Consider the following 21,129-nt stretch of genomic DNA (forward strand, 5'->3'; position numbering starts at 1 on the left):
GAGGACGGGTGGTGAAGTTTGATTTAATTTGATTTCCTCTTTGTCGCTTTTATTCAAAGAAATTCATGGGATGGGGGCACTGTCGGCCAGGCCAGTGTTTATTGGCCATCCCTAATAGCCCAGAGGGCAGTTAAGAGTCACAGTACAAACAGGTAACCACCTTCCCGTCTCCTGGCCCTCTCTTTATCCAAGAGTTACTCCTCCCACATTGTTGTGGGCTCGATGGCAGGTTCCTTCCTGAAAGAGCAGCCCAGGCTGGGGCGTGGTTTATTGGGCTTGGCTGGCTCTGTGTTCTCTCTGGTCGTAAGTTCTCTGATCCAGACTGCACACCAGCGCGATCCTCTCGTTTACTTCACCCGGGCAACACCGGTCCAGGAACGGCTGGAAAGAAGCAGAGACCGGGCAAGGAAACGCCTGTAGCCAGGCAGGCAGACAGGTGCGAGAGGAGCCCGGACTCCGAGAGGGAAACAACGGAACATTGGCTGGGTTTCACCCAGAGGAGGGCGGGAGGAGTTACTGAGAGAGACAGAGAGAGAGGGACAGGAGTTACCGAGAGAGAGTTACAGAGGGAGAGGGAGGAGAGGAGTTACTGAGGGAGAGGGATGAGTTAGTGGAGGAGAGGGATTACAAAGGGAGAGGGGTTATCAAGGGAGCGGGGTTACAAAGGGGTAACGGAGAGAGGGAGAGGTGTTAAAGTGGGAGAGGAATTCCAGAGGGAGAGCAGTTCAGGGGGGAGAGGGAGTGAAAGTCGGAGTCATTCGTTGAATCTTGGGGAAAAGGGAAGACAAGAGTCTCACAAGAAGAGGGGACTGGCTGGGGCGACCTCTCCAGCAAATTGCAATCACTCCTTCCCCAAGGCCTGGTGGAGGCAGTGCTGCCCAGCACAGAGGGCATCCATTCTGCATTTACCTATTGCCTATAGGCTGGGGACACTGCCCTCTGGAAAGTGCCATGCCCAAGCTGAGCCAGCGTTGTGCCCACTGTTCATGCCTCAGATCAGTGCTGTGTGTGTTCAGGGTGGTCTTGTTGTGCCAGTGGCTGCTGGTCCAGAGAGGAGGGGGCCGGCTGACCCTCAGACTGGTGAAACCAGGCGCTAGTCCAATGCAGGAACACCTCCTGCTGGTCGAGGAGAACGCCACCTGCTGGCAGATCATCGGTGGGAGAGGCAGGAGATGGAATGGGCCCTCCTCAACTCTATTACTGTCTCCCTCAAGCACCAAGCCATCACTGAGGAAGATTATCTGAACATGACCCAAAATTGCAGATCGTTTGTGAGGGCCCGCAAGTATATCACTGTCCCCCTGAGCCCTGAGGAGGAACACTTCCCCTTGGCTTATTCCATGGTCATCCACCAGAGCATTGAGATGTTCGAGAGGCTTCTACGGAGCATTTACGCCCCACAGAATGTCTACTGTATCCACGTGGACCGCAAATCCCCGAGTCAATTTCATGCGGCAGTTCGGGCCATCGCTTCGTGTTTCCACAATGTCTTTGTCGCAGCCAAGCTGGAGTGGGTCACCTATGCTGGCTGGAGCAGAGTTCAGGCGGATCTCAACTGCATGAAGGAGCTGCTGGACAGCCCTGTCCCCTGGAGGTACTTCATCAATGTGTGTGGCCAAGACTTCCCCCTGAAGACCAACCGGGAGATAGTCCGCAGCCTCAGAGCTCTGAATGGCTTCAACGTGATTGAGTCGGATCCTGCGCCAGGGTTCAAAAAGGTAACCGCCTTCCTGTCTGCTGGACCTCTCTTCATCCAAGTGTTTTCCATCCTCCCTCCCTCCATCATCTCTCTCTCTTTCTCCCCTCCAGTCCTCCACTCCTGCCTGTACAAAGAGAAACAGGGTTGTTAAAACTGTTCAGTTGCATGGAGGGAGGTTCAGAATGTACAAAGGAATATAGAGGAGTTGGAGAGTTGAGCTGCAAACAGAGTAGAAGGGCAATTGACGTTTCAGGTTGGAAACTTTCATCCGAACCCAGGGAGGGGATGGAGCTGCAGAATAAATGGGGGTGTGGGGCTGGGGAAAGGTGGGTGGGATGACAATTGTTGGATGCAGGGAGGAGATGGCTGTGATTGGACAGTGGGTGGGGTGGAGCAGATGGGTGGAAAGGAAGATGGTCAGGTGAAAGGGATGGGGTGGAAAGTAAGGGCTGGGCGTGGGATAAGGAGGGATATAGACTGATTAGACAAGTATACAGGAATGTAGGTAGGTTAAGAGTGTAGGAGAAAGTGAGCACTACAGATGCTGGAGATCAGAGTCAAGAGTGTGGCACTGGAAAAGCACAGTGGGTCAGGCAGCATCTGAAGAGCAGAAGAATCAATGTTTCGGACATAAGCCCTTAATCAGGAATGAGGCTTGTGGACCAGGGTGTCGAGAGATAAGTGGGATGGGTGTGGAAGGTAGCTGGGAAAATGATAGATAGATGAAGGTATTTGGGGGAGTGGGGGTGGGGGGTGGGGGAGGGGGTGGCGGGCGGAGGTGCGGAAGGTCGAGTGGACAGGTGAGAAAGAAGATGGACCGGTCAGGAGGGTGGTGCTGAGTTGGAGGCTTGGGACTGCGATAAGTTGGGGTGGGGAAATGAGGAAACTCGTGAAATCGGCATTGATCCATCTGGTTGCAGGGTTCCAAGGTGGAATATCCAGGCATCAGCTGCTAAGGGTTTGGTGATGGAGGAGGCCCAGGACCTGCATGCCCTTGGTGGGAGGGGGAGTTAAAGCGTTCAGCCACGGGGCGGTGGGGTTGGTTGGTGTGGGTGTTCCAGAGATGTTCTCTGAAACCATCCGCAAGTAAGAGTTCTATCTCCCCAATGTAGAGGAGACCACATCGGGTGCAATGGATGCAGTAGATGACATTGGTGGAGGTACAAGTACATTTCTGTCTCACATGGAAGGATCCTTTGAAGCCTTGGACGGAGGTGAGGGGGGAGGTGTGGGTGCAGGTTTTGCACTTTTCAGAGGCCAGGGAAGGTGCCGGGAGGGGAGGTTGGTTTGTTGGGGGGTGTGGATCTGACAAAGGAGTTGTAGAGGGAATAGTCTCATCGAATGCAGATGGAGTGCAGAGGGAAGTATGTCCCTAACGGTGTGGTCTGTTTGTAAGTGGCAGAAGTGGTGGAGAATAATGCAATGTATCCGGATGTTGGTGGGGGAGAAGGTGAGGACCGAGGGGTTCTGTCCCTGTTGTGTTGGGAGGAGTGTGCTTCAAGGGTGAAGGTACAGGAAATGGAGCAGATGCACTGGAGGGCATTGTCAACCACGTGGGAGAGGAAATTGTAGTTTTTGAGGTAGGACGCCATCTGGGATGTTCTGTGATGGAATTGGTCCTCCTGGGAACAGATGCAGCAGAGGCAGAGAAATTGGGAATAAGGGATAGTGTTTTTACAGGGGCAGGGTGGGAGGAGGTGTATTCCAGGTAGCTGTGGGAGTTGGTGGGTTTGTAGTAGATGTCAGCAGTTAGTCGGTTGCCAGAGATGGAGATGGAGAGGTCCAGGAAGAGGAAGGAGGTGTCCGAGATTGTCCGGGTGAATTTGAGGTCAGGTCGGAAGGTGTTGGTAGAATTAATGAACTTTTCAACCACCTCAAGCAAATACGAGGTAGTGCCAATCCAGTCATCAATGTAGTGGAGGAATAGGTGGGGAATGGTGCCGATGGATGAAGAGGCAGGTTAGTTGAGGCCCATGTGGTTGCTCATTGCCCTTAAGAGTCAAGAGTGAACAAAAGAATGTAAGTTCGGTTCAGAGCATGTAAAGGATTGTTCTTTGGTTGATAGTGAAATAGTCTCACAAACGATTGAGTTTTTTGAAGAATTAACAAAGAGGATTGATGAGGGCAGAGTGGTAGATGTGATCTATATGGACTTCAGTAAGGTATTCAACAAGCTTCCCCATGGGAGACTGATTAGCAAGGTTAGATCTCATGGAATACAAGGAGAACTAGCCATTTGGATACAGAAATGGCTCAAAAGGTAGAAGACAGAGAGTGGTGGTGGAGGGTTGTTTTTCAGACTGGAGGCTTGTGACCAGTGGAGTGCCACAAGGATCGGTGCTGGGCCCTCTACTTTTTGTCATTTTCATAAATGATTTGGATGCGAACATGAGAGGTACAGTTAGTAAGCTTGCAGATGACACCAAAATTGATGTAGTGGACTGCGAAGAGGGTTAGCTCAGATTACAACAGGATCTGGACCAGATGGAGCAATGGGCTGAGAAGTGGCAGATGGAGTTGAATTCAGGTAAATGCGAGATGCTGCATTTTGGGAAAGCAAATCTTAGCAGGGCTTATACACTTAATGGTAAGGTCCTCGGGAGTGTTGCTGAACAAAGAGACCTTGGAGTGCAGGTTCATAGCTCCTTGAAAGTGGAGTCGCAGGTAGATAGGACAGTGAAGGCAGCGTTTGGTATATGCTCCTTTATTGATCAGAGTATGGAGTACAGGAGTTGGGAGGTCATGTTGCGGCTGTATAGGACATTGGTTAGGCCACTGTTGGAATATTGCGTGCAATTCTGGTCTCCTCCCTATTGGAAAAATGTTGTGAAACTTGAAAGGATTCCAAAATGATTTACAAGGATGTTGCCAGGGTTGGAGGATTTATGCTATGGGAAGAGGCTGAACAGGCTGAGGCTGTTTTCCCTGGAGCTTCGGAGGCTGAGGGGTGACCGTATAGAGGTTTACAAAATTATGAGGGGCATAGATAGGATAAATAGACAAAGTCTTTTCCCTGGAGTCGGGCAGTCCAGAACTAGAGGGCATAGGTTTCGGGTGAGAGGGAAAAGATATAAAAGAGACCTGAGGGGCAACATTTTCACGGAGAGTGTGGTACGCGTATGGAATGACCTGCCAGAGGAAGTGGTGGAGGCTGGTACAATTACAACATTTAAGAGGCATTTGGATGGGTATACGAATAGGAATGGTTTGGAGGGATAGGGCCGGGTGCTGGCAGGTGCAACTAGATTGGGTTGGGATATCTGGTCAGCATGGACAGGTTGGACCGAAGGATCTGGTTCCATGCTGTACATCTCTATGACTGTAATTGGGTACTGCAGATGCTGGAGATTACAGTCAAGATTAGTGTTGGAAACGCACAGCAGGTCAGGCAGCATCCGAGGAGCAGGAAACCCCAACATCAGGAATAACTTCACAGAGGCCATTATCCAGTCACCAACTCACCCTTTTGTTTACACATGGAGAGTCCTTGACATGGATTCAGCTTCCTCAGAGCCAGCTGAGAGTGAACAGAACATCTGATCGTCCTGTTTATTTTTTTTGGAAGCAGCCTCAGGAGTAGCAGTCAAAGATGTCCCCAGGGTTTAGGTAGGCCCAGGCGGCAGCAGCAGGGGTGCAGGCGAGGTCCAGGCTTCAGTTGCAGGAGCAGGCCCAGACTGTAGCAGCAGTGGTGGTAGTAGCTGCCTGTGCAGCTGAGCGCAGCTTCAAATGAACAGAAATAAGCAAAGAAACCCCAGAAAACAATCACAACAAACTATGAAAAAAAATTAAAAATAAACTCCTCCTCAGTAGGAAGAAACCAACAGCAGCACATAAGACACACTGTGGCTATTTCGAAGTCAGTCTCCTCTCCTCAAGAGGATTGAAGAGTCCTTCATATGCTGATCCAGCTCCCCTAGAGCCAGCTCTGAGTGAGCAGATCCCTTGATATGCCTGTGTATTTTTCTTCCACTACCACCCAACAGCAGTCATGCTTATTTTTCCCTTGTACCCATGTCATGTGTGCAGGTGTCAGATGCAGTGCAAAACAACGTGTGTAAATCTTAATTTATGTGGGAAATAGAACCCACTCACTTCAATAATTTCAGTCCAAGACAAGATCTGAAGCAGCAGCATCGTCTGATATACTCTTGCAAGATAGGCACTCCGAATACAAAACCTTGATACAAATCATTTCTCTTTCCCTCCTCCCACTACCCTAAACTCAGCATCCATTCCTCTTGTTTATCTCTAGCCTTATCAGGCCTTGTGCATAACAGTACAGGTTTTGCTTGGCCATTTCCACATCCCTCTGTGGTCTATTGTTAGAGTATATCCTCCTTCACTGCCATCTGCTTCCTTGCCTGCTAAAGCAACATTTCCTCTCATTCTTCGTCCACACTGAGCCTTATGACCTTGATTGTGGTTTTTGTTTTTGCAGAAGCGGGAAACAGATGCTTATAACTGTTTGTACAAGCATATCTAGCTTAACCTACACTCCCCTTCCTCTTTCATGATTCAGCTTTGTGATTTTCGCAGACAACATTCCTAATTGCTCCTCACAATTTATATATTCCATCACCAGGAAGAAAGGAAACAGACAGTCCTGTTTATTTATATTTTATTAAACAATTCACAGTTTATACAAACAATTACATTTACAGCTGTATACAGAGAAACAGCAATTTTACAAGGGAGGGGAATGACAAAGCCAAGCCCCAAATCCTGACATTCAACCGGTTTCAGGGAAATGAGGACAAACCTCAAATCCCAGTTTCAATCATTACAAACAGTAACAATGACATTCATACATATAAGTCAGTCCACTTGTGTAAGAAACAGCGCATACAATACAGACCCCCGAAAAAACAGCAAGCCTCTTTTCTCTCCCCCCCCCCCCACCACCACCACCACCCCAATCCCTCCCACCTTCTGGCTGCTCTAAGACAGCCCGCCCCTACGCACCTTCCGGCTCTTGGTCCACCCTGACACACCTTTCGACCACCTCTAGGACAACCCACCCATTAACCCGTCCGGGGCGACAGCGCTGTGGATGGCTTCTGGCTCTCTGTCTGCCCCTACTTACCATTGGGCTCTCATCACCCCACTGCACCGTCCGGCCAGTGGACTACCCTGACACACCTTCCCGCACCTCTAGGACAGCCCGTCCCCTTCCCAGGGACGACAGCGTGCAGGGTCGCCCACAAGCCTTCCGGATCTCAGCCTACCCCTATGCACCATCTGAGACACCTTCCGACCAACTCTAGGACAGCCCAGCCAGATTACCCCTTCTGAAAGTGCTCAGAATGGCCTACCCACCTACTGGCATCAGGGGTGGCCTACCCACCCTCTGTTTCTTGGGGTGACAGCTTTCAGGACGACCCATGAACGTCCCAACTCACAGTAAGGCCTGCCAAACCCAGGGACACACATGACACACAAGACAGTCTCCCTGAGAGCTAGATGGTGGGTAGACTGTCATCAGGGTGGCCTACCCACCCTCCGGCTTTCAGGACAGCCTACCAATCTTCAGGTTCACAGGATGGCCTACCCACCCTCCGGCTCTCGGGGTGACAGCTTTCAGGATGACCCACGAGCCTCCCAGCTCACAGTATGACCTGCCAGACCCAGAGACATGCAAGACAGTGCAGGTGATAAGCCCAACAAACCATATGACAGTTAATTACCAACAAACAGAGTCCTTTCTAGGCCAGAGTCCATTAGTACAGGAATTTTTCTTCAAAATGTAGAGTCCATTTCCAGGCCTGAGGGGTGGAGAGAGTGCCATACAAGGCCTTGATCAGACCACATCAGAATCAGTCTGTACATTTTTACCTCATTTAAAACATAAAATAATTACACTGACAGCAAGTTTAACCTGCCTTTTTCCTGGGATGAAGGGCTTATCTTATGAAGGAAAGTTGAACAAGTTGGCTTTTACATATTTAAGTTTGGAAATCTGAGAGATCTTTTTGAAATGTATAAATTTCTCTGAGGGAGCATGATAAGGTGGTTGATGAGACATTGTAAGTTTGACAAGATGTTCTGTAGAATAAGATATCATCAGAGTCCTACAGCACCGAAACATACCCTTTCGTCCAACTCATCCATGCCAACCAGGTATCCTAATTGGAACTAGTCCCATTATCCTGTGTTTGGTCCATATCCCTCTAAACTCGTCATATTTATGTCATCTGTTAAATCTTGTAATTGTACCCACTACAACAATTCTTTTTGTCAATTTGCTCCATATTTGCACTACCCTCAGGTCTCACCTTAAACCTATGCCCTCTGGGTTTGGACTCCCCCATCCTGGGGCTATTCACTTTTATTGATTTCCCGCACAATTTTATAAACATCCAATACTCCAGTGAGAAAAGTCCTAGCCTATCTAGCCTCTCCTTATAACTAAAACCCTGCAGTCCTGGCAACATCTTTGTAAATCTATTCTGCATCCTTTGCAGTTTAACAACACCCTTCCAATAGCAGGGCGATCACAAATTTACCCAGTACTCCAAAAGTGTCCTTACCAATGCCTTGCAGAATTATTTTCCCCTGAGAGGGCTGTGGCACAATGTAAATCTCTTCTGTACGAAGTTGTGAAGGCTGAGTTGACGAAGTTATGAAAGAGTGAGCAAGGTGACCTTTTTTAAAAAAAAAAGATAAGGACTCCGGGGCAACCGATAGAAATGTGGAATTGAAATTGCAACCAGATGAGCAGTGACCTTCTTGAATGGTGGAGCAGACTTGAAGGGACGAATGGCTGATTTTTGTTATGATACTGGTGGAGACAGGTTATGCCTTAGTTCAAGTAAAAAGTAGGGAGTTTTCTGACCACTCAGCTGAGGAAAGGGCTTTGGTGTTCCTCCTGATAACATGAACCTTGAAGGAAATCTTCCTCTGCGCCAGTCACAGAATTAAAGAATTCTTGCGGAAGGATGCCATTCAGCCAATCGTGTCTGTAATTATTCCACATCTAGTACCAATCTCCTGCATTTCCACACTCAACTCTGGCAACATCCTTGTAAATCTTTACTGAACCTTTTCAAGTTTCACAACATCCTTCCTATAGCAGAGAGACCAGAATTGCATGCTGTGTTCCAGAAATTGCCAAACCAATGTCCTATTCAGCCACAGCATGTCCTCCCAACTCCTACACACAATGCACTGACCAATAAAGGCAAGCGTAGCAAATGCCTTCTTCACCACCCTGTCTATCTGTGACTCCATTTTCAAGAAGCTATGAATCTGCATTCCAAGATCTCTTGTTTCATCATCACTCCCCAGACTTTACCATGAAGTGTATTATTCCTACCCTGATTTGCCTTTCCAAGATAGAGCACCTCACATTTAACGACGTTAAACTCCATCTGGCACTCCTCGACCTATTAGCCCATCTGATCAAGACCCCGTTGTACTCTGAGGTTGACTTGAAATATTACTCTGGATGTAGGTTTGCTCGTTGAGCTGGAAGGTTTATTTTCAGATGTTTCATCGCCATACGAGGCAACATCTTCAGTGAACCTTCCAACTCAGCGAGCAAACCTACATCGAGAACCTCAACCTGAACTACAAACCTTCTCAAACCTTGCTGATATTTTACTGTCATATATATCGAGTTACAGTAAAAAATGTTGTCTTATGTGCTTTACAGACAGATATTGATAGGTTAAGCTGGCAAAAATGTTGGCAAATGGAGTGCAATGTGGGAAAATGTGAAGTTGAAGGGAAATCAAAAGAATAGAATATTATTTAAATGGAGAAAGCTTCAGAAAGCTGTAACACCATGGGACTTGGGGCAACTAGTGAATGAAACATGGAAAACTTGCACACGGGGGCAGCAGGTAATTGGGAAGACAATTGGAATATTGGATGAAAACAGAAATTTCTGGAGAGACTCAGCAGGTCGGGTAGCATTCGTGGAGAGAAAACAGAGTCAATGTTTTGAGTCTGGTGACCTTTCTTCAGAACTGAAGTGGAATGTTTGCCCTTATTTGAAGGGGGTTGGAGTATAAAAATCAGGAAGTCTTACTGCAACTGTGCAAGGTGCTTGTGAGAGCACATCCGGAGTACTGTGAGCACTTCTGGTCACCTTATTTAAGAAAACATGTTGTTTCATTGGAGGAAGTTAAGAGAATGTTCGGGGTATGGCCCCCACGATGGAGGGATTGTCTTAAAAACAAAACCTAAACAGGATTCTACTCACTGGAGTTTAGAAGAATGAGAGGTGACCTCATTGAAATGGACAGGATTAAGGGGCTTGACAGGATAAATGCTGAAAGGATGTTTCTCCTCATGGGAGAGTCCAGGACCAGGGCGGGTATTGTCTCAGAATAAAGGGGCACCAGTTTATGACTGAGATCAGGTGGAATTTCCTCTCTTAGAAGATTGTGAATCTTTGGAATTCCTTGTATATATTTAAGGTTCAGATGCATAGATTCTTGGTCAGTGAGGAATTAAGGGTTACGGGGATAGGGCAAGAACATAGATGTGAGGAATGTTGAATCAGCCATGATTCCAGTGGAGCTGGCTTGAGGGACTAAATGGCTGACTCCTGTCCCGACTTGTTAATGGTCTTACATTTACTGATGAATCTGTTCAAAGATGTTATCGCACAACTCTGGAGCAGAAGCGACTTGAACCTGGGTCTCTGAGGTTCACACCGCATGGATCCTAGTTTACTTTATATCATGCACTTGACATTGATGCTGGTAGTTATAGCTGCAATTTGCACCAACCTGCCTTAGATCAAATTAATGAAGCAAAGCCACTGCAGGTTTTCAAAAGGTAAGTCTTCAACCTTGCATCATGCATTGATGAAGCAGCTGAGAATTTGAATGCAGAGAATGTTGTCTGAACTGGATTCAATGAAGTGTTTCACTAGGCACTAGATCAAAACGGCTGGACAACAAAATTGACAACACAAGCCCTGATTCATGGATCTTATTTTGGACGAGAGGTTGGTCGGTTGGTAGGTGGGAATGATCCACACAGCTGGGACATATAAACATCAAGACCCGGAGCAGGAGAAGATGATTTGGCCCTACCTGACGCCCACCATACTATATGATCATGGCTAATCCTCTATCTCAATGCCATACCTCCACTTTCTCCCCATGCCTTTGATGCTTTTGAAACCTAAATATTTGTTAGTCACATTCTCTCAATTACTCAAACTCCACAGCTTTCTGTGGTACAGAATTCCATAACTTCACTAACCTGTAAGTTAAGAAATGTTTCCGCATCTCAGCCCTAAATAGATGACTGCTTTTATTCAATATGTCAGTGATATCAATCTTGGAGTATGTGGCAAAATGCCCATATTCGGTGCAATGATAAACCTGGAGGATTGGCAAATGGTGAGGATGATGTAAATTGTCCAGAGTCATCACAATGAACAGACAGCATCCAGTCAGAGGTGAATACAGAAGAGTGTAAGGTGATATGTTTTGGGAGAAGGATGTGGAGAGGTAATAGAAATGTAATGGCACAATCATAAAGAGTGCGCAGGATTAGAGGGATCTGGCGATAAACATTCATCAATATTAGAAGATGGAGGAGGCCATAAGAGGGTAGAAAAGCAGAAGGCTTCATAAATAGAGGCATTGATGCCAATAAATGGTTGAGTTATACTGCATGTCAAATTGGTTTAGCCCCAGTTGGATTGTGTGGTCATTTTAGGTGACTATAAAATGATATGAGGGCCCTCAGGACAGGGAGAAGAGGAGATTTTGCAGAATGGTGCCAGGGTTTAAGTTGGATGGCTCAGTTGGAAAGGTCAACGATGCTCCCATTGGAACAAAGGGGAGTGGGGTGAGGTTTATTTAATGGGTATAGGGTGAGCACTCGGTAATGAAGTCAAGGAAATATACTTCACTGTTCACCGATTGTACAAATGCAATGGAATGCAGATGTAAGATTTTGGGTTAGAGGCATGGTGGGGAGATCTGAGGAATTGAAATGTAAATGAAGCCTAAACTACATTTGTATGAGATGATGGCGAGTTCCGATATAAGTTGGATTAAAAAAAAACAAGATCTGCTCCCATACATACAAGGAACAAGAGTAGGCCATTGGCCCTTTTGATCCTGTTCCACCATCCACATTCCTGCATACCATCGATAATCTATCCTCCCCTTGGTAACCAAGGATCCATATCTTCCATGCATGATGCCACAAGGACCGAGGATAAAAGATATTTTTTGACACAATGTGAATAAAGTGTCTTGTGTCTTGCGGAAGGGGTGGCATGGTGTCTCAGTGGTTAGCACTGTTGCCTCACAGTGCCAGGGACCTGGGTTCGATTCCAGCCTTGGGCGACTGTCTGTGTTGAGTTTGCACATTCTCCCCATGTCTGCATGGGTTTCCTCCGGGTGCTCTGATTTCTTGCCACAATCCCCAAAGATGTGCAGGCCAGGTAGATTTGTTGTGCTAAATTGCCCAAAGTATTCGGGTGCATTAGTCAGGGGTAAATATCGGGTAGGGTAATGAGTGTGGATGGGTTGCTCTTCAGAGGATTGGTGTGGACTTGTTGGGCCAAATGGCCTGTTTCCATACTGTAGAGAATCTAATGTGTGGTGTCCTTCACTCTGAGGGAGGAGCTTTGGATTCAAGTCCTACTCCAGGAGCTGATGGCCATAGGAAAGTGTCTTCATTGCTATTGTGAGACACTCAAGGGTATGGGCCAAGTGCTGCAAAATGGGATGAGAATAGCTTGGAGCTTGTCTTTTTGACCAGTGCAGACATGATAGGCTGAAGGGCAACTTATTATTTTGGTGCTCTAAACCTCAATAACCAGAGAGCATGGAGTCATAGCATCATAAGTATGGAACAGACCCTTCAGTTCAACCTGTCTGCGCTGACCAGTCATCCCAATCTGAACTAGTCCCATTTACCAGCCTTTGGCATATATCTTCGAGTAAAAAGTGAGGTCTGCAGATGCTGGAGATCAGAGCTGAAAATGTGTTGCTGGTTAAAGCGCTGCAGGTCAGGCAGCATCCAAGGAACAGGAAATTCGATGTTTCCGGCATAAGCCTGATGTCGGGCTTATGCCCGAATCGTCAAATTTCCTGTTCCTTGGATGCTGCCTGACCTGCTGCGCTTTAACCAGCAACACATTTTCAGCTTTGGCACATATCTCTCTAACCTATTCCTATTCATGTCCACATCTAGATGCCTTTTAATTATTGTCATTGTACCAGCTGCCTGCACAACCTCTTGGTAGCTCATTCCAGGCACACATCACCCACTGCGTGAAAAACTAATTCCTCGGGTCTTTCCCCTCTCACCTTAAACCTATGCTTCTAGTTTTGGACTCCCCCACCCTTGGGAAAAGACCTTTGGCTATACAAACAACGTGGAAGGAATCAAAATGGGGCAAGAACAGAAAAGGAGGTCAGCTAAATAATTCTGAGCAGCAACAGAAAAGTGTAGCCAAGCACGTATGTAAGCTAGCTAGCTTACTGAAACTGGCTCCAGTTAAGTGAGAAGACAGGAAGATAGAAACAACACTCAACAGGTTATGTAGAAGTTTAAGGTCAATGATCTAATGCTAAACATCACGTACCTAGATCAGGGTCTGATTGATCAGTTGTGTTGCTAAGGCTTGAAATCAAAATGTAATTTGTGAAAAGGGAACACTGATTTGTGTGTAAAAGTGTGATTGCAACTGCCTGTTTCAGACTCTCCAGGTAAGGGTGGGCTTTGACCCGGCTGGTTGAGTCTTCTTGCATGTATGTGGTAAAGAAGCTGTGTGAAGTGTACTATCATCCGGCTGATCATTTCAACATTTATCCATGCCCCTCTTGATTTTATGAACTTCTGTGATGACACCCCTCAGTATCTGACACTCCAGGAAAAATAGCCCCAGCCTATTCAATCTCTTACTGTAACTCAAACTCTCCAATCTCGGCAACATCCTGGTAAATCTTTTCTGCACCCTCTCAAGTTTAACAATATCCTTTCTTTCGAAGGGCGACCAGAATTGTATGCAGTATTTTAAAAGTGGCCTCACCAATGTCCTCTACAGACAATAGATCACACTTGGTAATGGCAAAGGCATATCAGAGATAGTCAAAGATACTCCTACTTATAGACAATAGGTGCAGTAGGCCATTCGGCCCTTCGAGCCAGCACCACCATTCATTATAATCATGGCTGATCATCCACAATCAGTATCCTGTTCCTGCCTTATCCCCATAACCCTTGATTCCACTATCTTTCAGAGCTCTATCCATCTCTGTTACAGCTGCAACATCACATCCCAACTCCTAAACTCAATGCACTGACCAATGAAGGTAAAGGTATCAAACACATACATCACCACCCTGTCTATCTGCAATGCACTTTCAAAGAACTATATCCCTGTCCTTCTCTCTAAGGCAAAAGCTCTGTGTTCAAGTCCCACTCCAGGAGTTGATGACCACAGGCAAGTGTCTCCATTGCACTGGTGAGGCATGAAAGGCGATGTTCCCAGTGCTGGAAAATGAGACTGGAGTAGAAGGAGCCTGTTTTGCCAGCACAGACACGATGGGCTGAAGGATCTATTTTTCTGGTGCTCTCAACCTTTATGACCAGAGGGCACAGCTTGAAGTCTATTTTTGGAGTCAGATCCACTGGGAGAGTTTGAGAATGAGTTTTATATTTGCTCAGCAAAGGAGCATTGGGAGATGGTTTGGGAGGCATGGATATGGGGAAATAGGCAGGTGACTGGCACTAGGCAACAGGAGTGAGAAAGGCCTGAGGGGCTGAATGGCCTTGTTCTCCACTGTAAGGTGAGTAACTGAGAGAAGGAGTGTGCATGGATCTTGCTGGAGCTGGGGGCAAGGAGACTGCAGAGGAGTTGGGGAGGGGAAATGTCATAGGCGAAGTTGAAAAGCTATCATTTCTACTTTCTCGTCTCTCTCACTCTCTCTTGCGCTTGCCTTTTAGAAACGTTGGCAATACCACCACGATACCCTCGACCAAGTCGTCTTGACGGCGCAACTGAAAGACCAGCCGAACATCAGCACCTCCATCTTCGTGGGCAGTGCCTACTTCATGACCACCAGAGAGTTTGTCAGCCATGTGTTTGCCAGTGCTGAGATCCAGGCCTTCCTCAAGTGGTCGGAGGACACCTACAGCCCGGACGAGCATGTGTGGGCTACCCTGCACAGAATGCCCAATGTACCCGGCTCTATCCCGTACACCCAAGAGGCCATCAGGACACTTGGCCGGGCAGTAAAGTGGTCCTTTGAGGCTGGTGATGTTGCGAGGGGTGCCCTATACCCTCCCTGCACAGGAAGGTATCGCCACTTGGTTTGTGTGTATGGGGCAGGAGATCTACAGTGGGTGGTCTGTCAGAGATGTTACTTTGCAAATAAGTTTGACTCCATCATGGACAACACGGCAGTACAGTGCATGGAGGAATATCTCCGAAACAGGACACTTGGTAAAAGCATGGCTGGGTTGGAGGTTGGGACAGAGTAAACCTCGGTGATGGTCGTAGCGATGGTGGGTGAGACATTGGAAAAACTGAGAGACTGGGCACTGTGAAACTGGGCACTGTGAGACTATACTATAACACTGGCTCTTGCGGAGGCCAGGCACTGTGAAACTGCGTGCTGTAACATGGCCACTGTAGCACTAGGCAGTGTGAGGCTGGGCACTATAGTGTTGGGCACTGTGGAGATTGGATACCTTAATACTATCCACTGTAACACTGGGCACTGTGAGACTTAGCACTGTAACATTAGTTACTGTGAGAGTCAAAATGTGTGGTGCTGGAAAAGCACGGCAGGTCAGGCAGCATCCGAGGAACAAGAGAATCAATGTTTCAGGTATAAGCCCTTCATCAGGAATGTGGGGGAATAAAGGCGTTGAGAGATAAATAGAATGAGGGTGGGGCTTTTGGGGAAGGTAGCTGGGAAGGTGCTCGGTAAGTCCAGTTGGATGGGTGATTGTGATTGGTCAGTGGGGAAGGTCGAACATGTAGTTAGGAAGGAAGATGGACAGGTCAAGAGGGGAGAGCCGACTTGGAGGGTTGGATCTGGGATGAGGTGGGGGCAGAGGAGAGATTTGGAAACTAGTGACATCAAAGTTGATGCCAAGTGGTTGAGGGTCCCAAGGCAGAAGATGAGGTGTTCTTCCTCCAGTCATCAGACAGCTTGGATTTGGTGAGGCAGGAAATGTCATTGTGGAGTGGGAAAGGGAGTTGAAGTGGTTGGCCACAGGTCGATGGGGTTATTTGTGCCCAGTCTCACCAGGGACACATGCACCAATAATACTCAACACTGCACAAGTGGGCACTGCATTACTGGAACACTACACTCGTGGGCACGGCATTACTGGAACACTGCACAAGTGAGCACTGTATAACTTGAACACTGCATTAGTGGGCACTGTACAGCTGGACCCTGCAAGACCGGTATTGTGACCATCACTACTTTTTTACTTTTCTCATTTTGGTTTGGAACTGAGTCCAAATTGAGAATTGAACTTTGAACAGTGGCTAGTTCTTCTTTAAAAAAAAACTGGAGAGACAAAAGACTGATGTTTGCTGTTAGAATCTGGCCAGGAAAGATAATGCAGATGAATTACAGCTCTCTGAACACAGCAGACATTTCAGCACCGAGATGCAGTTCTGCTCAGGGACTGACAGCTGGATGGATATTGAATGGGTCAGTCAGTAAGAGGAATGCTGCCAAGCAGGTAACCACAGAGAATGGTGAGAAAGAAAGTGGAAACCATGAGTGACCTCGCTCTGACTGGATTTTGGGCTTGGAGGAAGTGCTTCTTTGGAAGTTGCTGGACTGGTCTGGTCTTCCTTTTTGGTTTGACTTGGTCTAGTTATTTCCCCAGTTGTTAACTTGTTAAAAGGTCTGAGATGAGAATGTGAGTCTTCAGGAATGAGTATTAGTCTCCACAGGTCTTCAGAATTTGTTCGCATTGACTGGTGACTTTAAGTTCAAACAGGGTGTACAGTTCTTATGCCTGTAATACAACCCAGTATCAAAGGATTTCATGATGGCCTACTATTTATCATTAAAACTGTTATCAACTGGCAAATTAAAATTGGAAACAAGTTTATCTCTTAACTGTCTGCTGGTGTGCGAATTGGGGGGGGTGCATGGGTTTATGATCATCTGTGTTCTGCTAAAGTGACATAAATTGTTAATTTCTGTTTATTAAGTTATAAACTTGATATCCAAGATCTGTAATTTGTAAATTCTGGTTAGGAACAATTGAACGATTTTGAGGGCCATTGAAATAGTTGAACGTCACTGTGTTGCAAATCCAGTGATCGGGAGGCTGGTTTTGGTTGATCTTCATTTTCCTGTGTCACTCCGGACCCCATACCTCTAGGCACAATAACTCTGGATATTGTCACTCCCTGTATGACACTGTCCCTCTGGACACTATCACTAGATACTGTGAGATCAGACTGTGACACTGGACAGTATAATGCTGGACATTGCGATGTCAGATGTTTTAACTATAGACACTAACACCGGAAATAGTGACACTAGATATCATTTGGATGCAGATAGAAATGAAAACAGTCAAAAAGAAAACAATTGAGATAGAATCTACTTGTAGAAATGGGAACTAAATGGGACTGAGTGAGAATGATTATGGCTGTTTAATGAACAGAAATCAGAACACTGCAATGATGTCCACATCTAATTGAGGATCTCGGGGTGGTTTGTATAAAGAATACCAGATATGCAGGAGTGAGTTTCAGACTGGAATCTAATCGAGAGGTTCAGGGTGGTTTCTGTACAAATGACGGAAGCTGACCTATGTGTGTGAATGGCCCGTGTTAGTCTAACATCCAGGGATTGTTTAATGGAGCTTGCTTCATACTTCAAGGACTCAGACATCTCCATTTTATCTGTCTCCCACCAAAATTGACAGGGCAATGACAGCAGAAGCTGTACAAAAAGAAATGTTGCCTCTGTAATGCCACATGTAATGCCATCTGTATACATCCAGGGCAGAAACAATCCTGGGATTGATAAGAGTAAATCTCCCTCCACTCCATCCTCATCAAACACTCCCAGGACAGGGACAGAATGGTGTTCGGTACAGAGGAAGAACTCATCTCGATATTATTCCCATCATTGTTCCTTTGGCCATGGGTTTGAAATGCCATCCCCACACTGTCATTGACTATAGATCTGTCTGAATTTTGTTTCATCATTTAGGAATGTATTCAGCCCAGTGAGCTCTCACAGCTCTCTCTCCCTCATAGGTATAGACATTGTGTCTGTCTCTCCTCTTCTGTCTCCTTATTTCTCTCCCTGTCTCTCTCTCTCTCTCTCTCTCCCTTTGCCTCTCACTTCTCTGCCTCCCTCCCTCATCTCTGCTTTCTGAGGGTTTTCTGTGGGTTCGTGAGACCAATGCGATGTTAAGAAAGACTGTACCACGAATGTCACGGTGGTTGCTGTGCCCTAGAGGTTGGAAGACTAGCTGGTGGGCAGTAAACAAGGTCATTTCCAGCTTGGTAAGCTAGTATCACCCCAGCCTCAAAATTTCCCTGGACCATCTCAGACTCCTCCCTCCCCTTCCTCGACCTCTCCATTTCTATCTCGGGCAACCGACTCAACACAGATTCCACCTCCTCCCACCCTGCCTCCTGTATAAACGCTATCCCATATTCCCAATTCCTTTGCCTCCGCCGCATCGGATCCCAGGAGGACCAATTCCACTATCGAACAGCCCAAATGGCCTCCTTTTTCAAAGACCGCAATTTCCCCTCGAACGTGGTCGACGATGCTCTCCACCGCATCTCCTCCATTTCCCGCACCTCCACCCTTGAACCCTGCCTCTCCAATTGCCACCAGGACAGAACCCCACTGGTCCTCACATTCCACCCTACCAACCTACGGATACATTGTACCATTCTCCGTTATTTCTGCCACCTCCAAACAGACCCCACCACCACTGATATATTTCCCTCCTGACCCCTATCAGCGTTCCACAGAGACCACTCTGTCCGCAACTCCCTCGTCAGGTCCACACCCCCCACCAGCCCAACTTCCACTCCAGGACCTTCCCCTGCAACCAAAAAAAGTGCAAAACTTGTGCCCACTCCTCCCCCCTCACCTCCCTCCAAGGCCCCAAGGGATCCTTCCATATCCGTTGCAAATTCACCTGCATCTCCACACACATCATTTACTGTATCCGCTGCACCCGATGTGGTCTCCTCTACATTGGGGAGACAGACCGCCTACTTGCGGAACGTTTCATGGAACACCTCTGGGACACCCGCACCAACCAACCCAACCACCCCGTGACTGAACACTTTAACTCCCCCTCCCACTCCGCGAAGGACATGCAGGTCCTTGGCCTCCTCCATCGCCAGACCTTGGCCACACGACGCCTGGAGGAAGAGCGCCTCATTTTCCACCTCGGAACCCTCCAACCACACAGAATGAATGTAGATTTCTCCTGCTTCATTTCCCTCCCCGCACCTTATCTCAGTCCCAACCCCCGGTTTCAGCACCTGCAATCTTCTTCCTGACCTCTCCGCTCCTACCCCCTCTCCGGCCTATCACCCTCACCCTCACCTCCTTCCACCTATTGTATTCCCAGCACCCTCCCGCAAATTTGCCCCAACCTTTTATCTCAGTCCACTTGGCACACCAGCCTCATTCCTGAACAAGGGACTATGCCTGAAACTTCGGTTCTTCTGCTCCTGAGATGCTGCCTGGCCTGCTGCGCTTTTCCAGTGCCACACTTTTCTACACTGGTCTCCAGCATCTGCAGTCCTCACTTTCTCTGAGTTAGTACCAAGTGAGGCTGCCTGAAGGGTCACTGCTAAAGACACAGGCACTTACAATTGATAGCAATGAGTAGCTGAAGGGAACAAATGTAATGTTTCCAAGTTCACTGAAAAGTGGGTGGGAGAGAAAGCTGTGGGGACGACTGAAGATATGGGCAACTTCACTGAGTGAGAAAGGAATTAGCAGATGGAATATAATGTGCAGCAGATATTTCCAAGCTAACTTAGTGACTGATTAAAATTCCCATTCCTTGCCCAGTCCATCCTTCTACACCCAAAGGTGATTTGTCCCTGTGGGACAGCAGTGTAGGTCAAACTGCGGGATATGAAGTGTTCCCAGTCTGAGCTACAACATGAGGAGCACAAGGATTGAGGTGATTATTCTGTTGTGGAAGTTGAATGAGTTTTGGAAACAGAGTCCCTGTGATTGACAACACTATGAACCTGGCAGCATCCAGAACCCAAGTAAGGCGTCAGAGAAATCACAGATGGAAGTGGGAAGGGACTGGGCAAGGGCAGAAAAAAAAATCGAGTCAATGTTCTGGGGACATGAGTTTGAATCCTACCGTGGCAGGTGGTGGGAATTGAATTCAATTTCAGGGGAAAAGGAAGGAGTCTTCCCCATTAAAACATTGTTGTGAAAACCCATCTGATACACTAATGAGCTTTAGGTAAGGAAATTTGCCATTTGACCTGGTCTGGCTTACATGTGACTCCAGACCCACAGCAATGTGCTTGACCTTTAACTACCCTCTAGGCAACTGGGGATGGACAATAATGCCGGCCCAACCAACGATGCTCCCATTTGTGAACAAGTTTATTTAAAAGTTCTCCAGCTCTGGTACCCTCCTGGTAATCTTCCTGTGCCAACTCTCCAAGATTGATGAATTCTTTGGCAATGCAGTTCAGTTCAGTTCCCAGTTCAACTTTTAGCTCAATTGACAGGGTTTGTGTAGCTCTAATTTTTAATGTTTGCTTTAATGATTAATAGCATTAGGTACTTATCTGTGATCATCATCTCAACTTGTCAAAGATCATAGCATCCCTACACTGCAGAAAGAGACCATTTGGCCCATTGAGTTTGCATCGACCCTCCACAACCCAGGGCTTGGTCATGACATGGGCTGCTTCAGGCACAGCCAACTCCATTTTCACCTGTAGCTCCATGATCCGCTTGTCTTTCTCCCTGCCTCACAATTATTCATCCCTTTGTCTGCCAGACTGCTCTTCTCTCTCCCTTTCTGGGCTCCATCTATTGGAGGAGTGGGACACAAGTAAGTTGTTCTCTCTCACTGGTTCCCTTCATGCGAGTTTCAGGTCTCGTCTGGTTGACCATCTCCTCACAAAGTGACGAATTTGGTCCCTCATGTTGCTGCTGCAAATCTGATGCTCCCCAGTCAGAATCTGTTCTCCGTCCTTGCCATTTGAAGCATGTCTTTGAGGTGGTGTTTAAAGGGCAATCAACATTTAGGAGTGAAGTGATGTAATAATCAGCAAAAACAACCTTGACCATGTCTGTCCTGCTACCAGTTATTAGGAAGAAGTACTTTACTGTGTTCATTGAAATTGGCAACACGCACAATGTCGAAGCTGAAACCGAATAGCATTCCTGTTTTCGTTTCTCACTCATGTCTGAAACATACATCTTTAACCATGCATTATATATCAG

At 47.1% G+C, this 21,129-nt stretch overlaps 1 protein-coding gene across 1 annotated transcript; it reads left to right on the forward strand.

Annotated features, from left to right (window-relative positions):
• The first annotated feature begins 222 nt into the window (after positions 1-222).
• Positions 223-19,699, forward strand: LOC132806904 (beta-1,3-galactosyl-O-glycosyl-glycoprotein beta-1,6-N-acetylglucosaminyltransferase 3-like). Its single transcript, XM_060821279.1, has 4 exons — positions 223-402; positions 1,098-1,718; positions 14,627-15,148; positions 19,592-19,699. The coding sequence occupies exons 1-4, from the start codon at positions 223-225 to the stop codon at positions 19,697-19,699; spliced, it is 1,431 nt and encodes a 476-aa protein (XP_060677262.1).
• The last annotated feature ends 1,430 nt before the right edge of the window (positions 19,700-21,129 follow it).

Source organism: Hemiscyllium ocellatum (assembly GCF_020745735.1).
Source record: "Hemiscyllium ocellatum isolate sHemOce1 chromosome 15 unlocalized genomic scaffold, sHemOce1.pat.X.cur. SUPER_15_unloc_5, whole genome shotgun sequence".
Taxonomy (NCBI): domain Eukaryota; kingdom Metazoa; phylum Chordata; class Chondrichthyes; order Orectolobiformes; family Hemiscylliidae; genus Hemiscyllium; species Hemiscyllium ocellatum.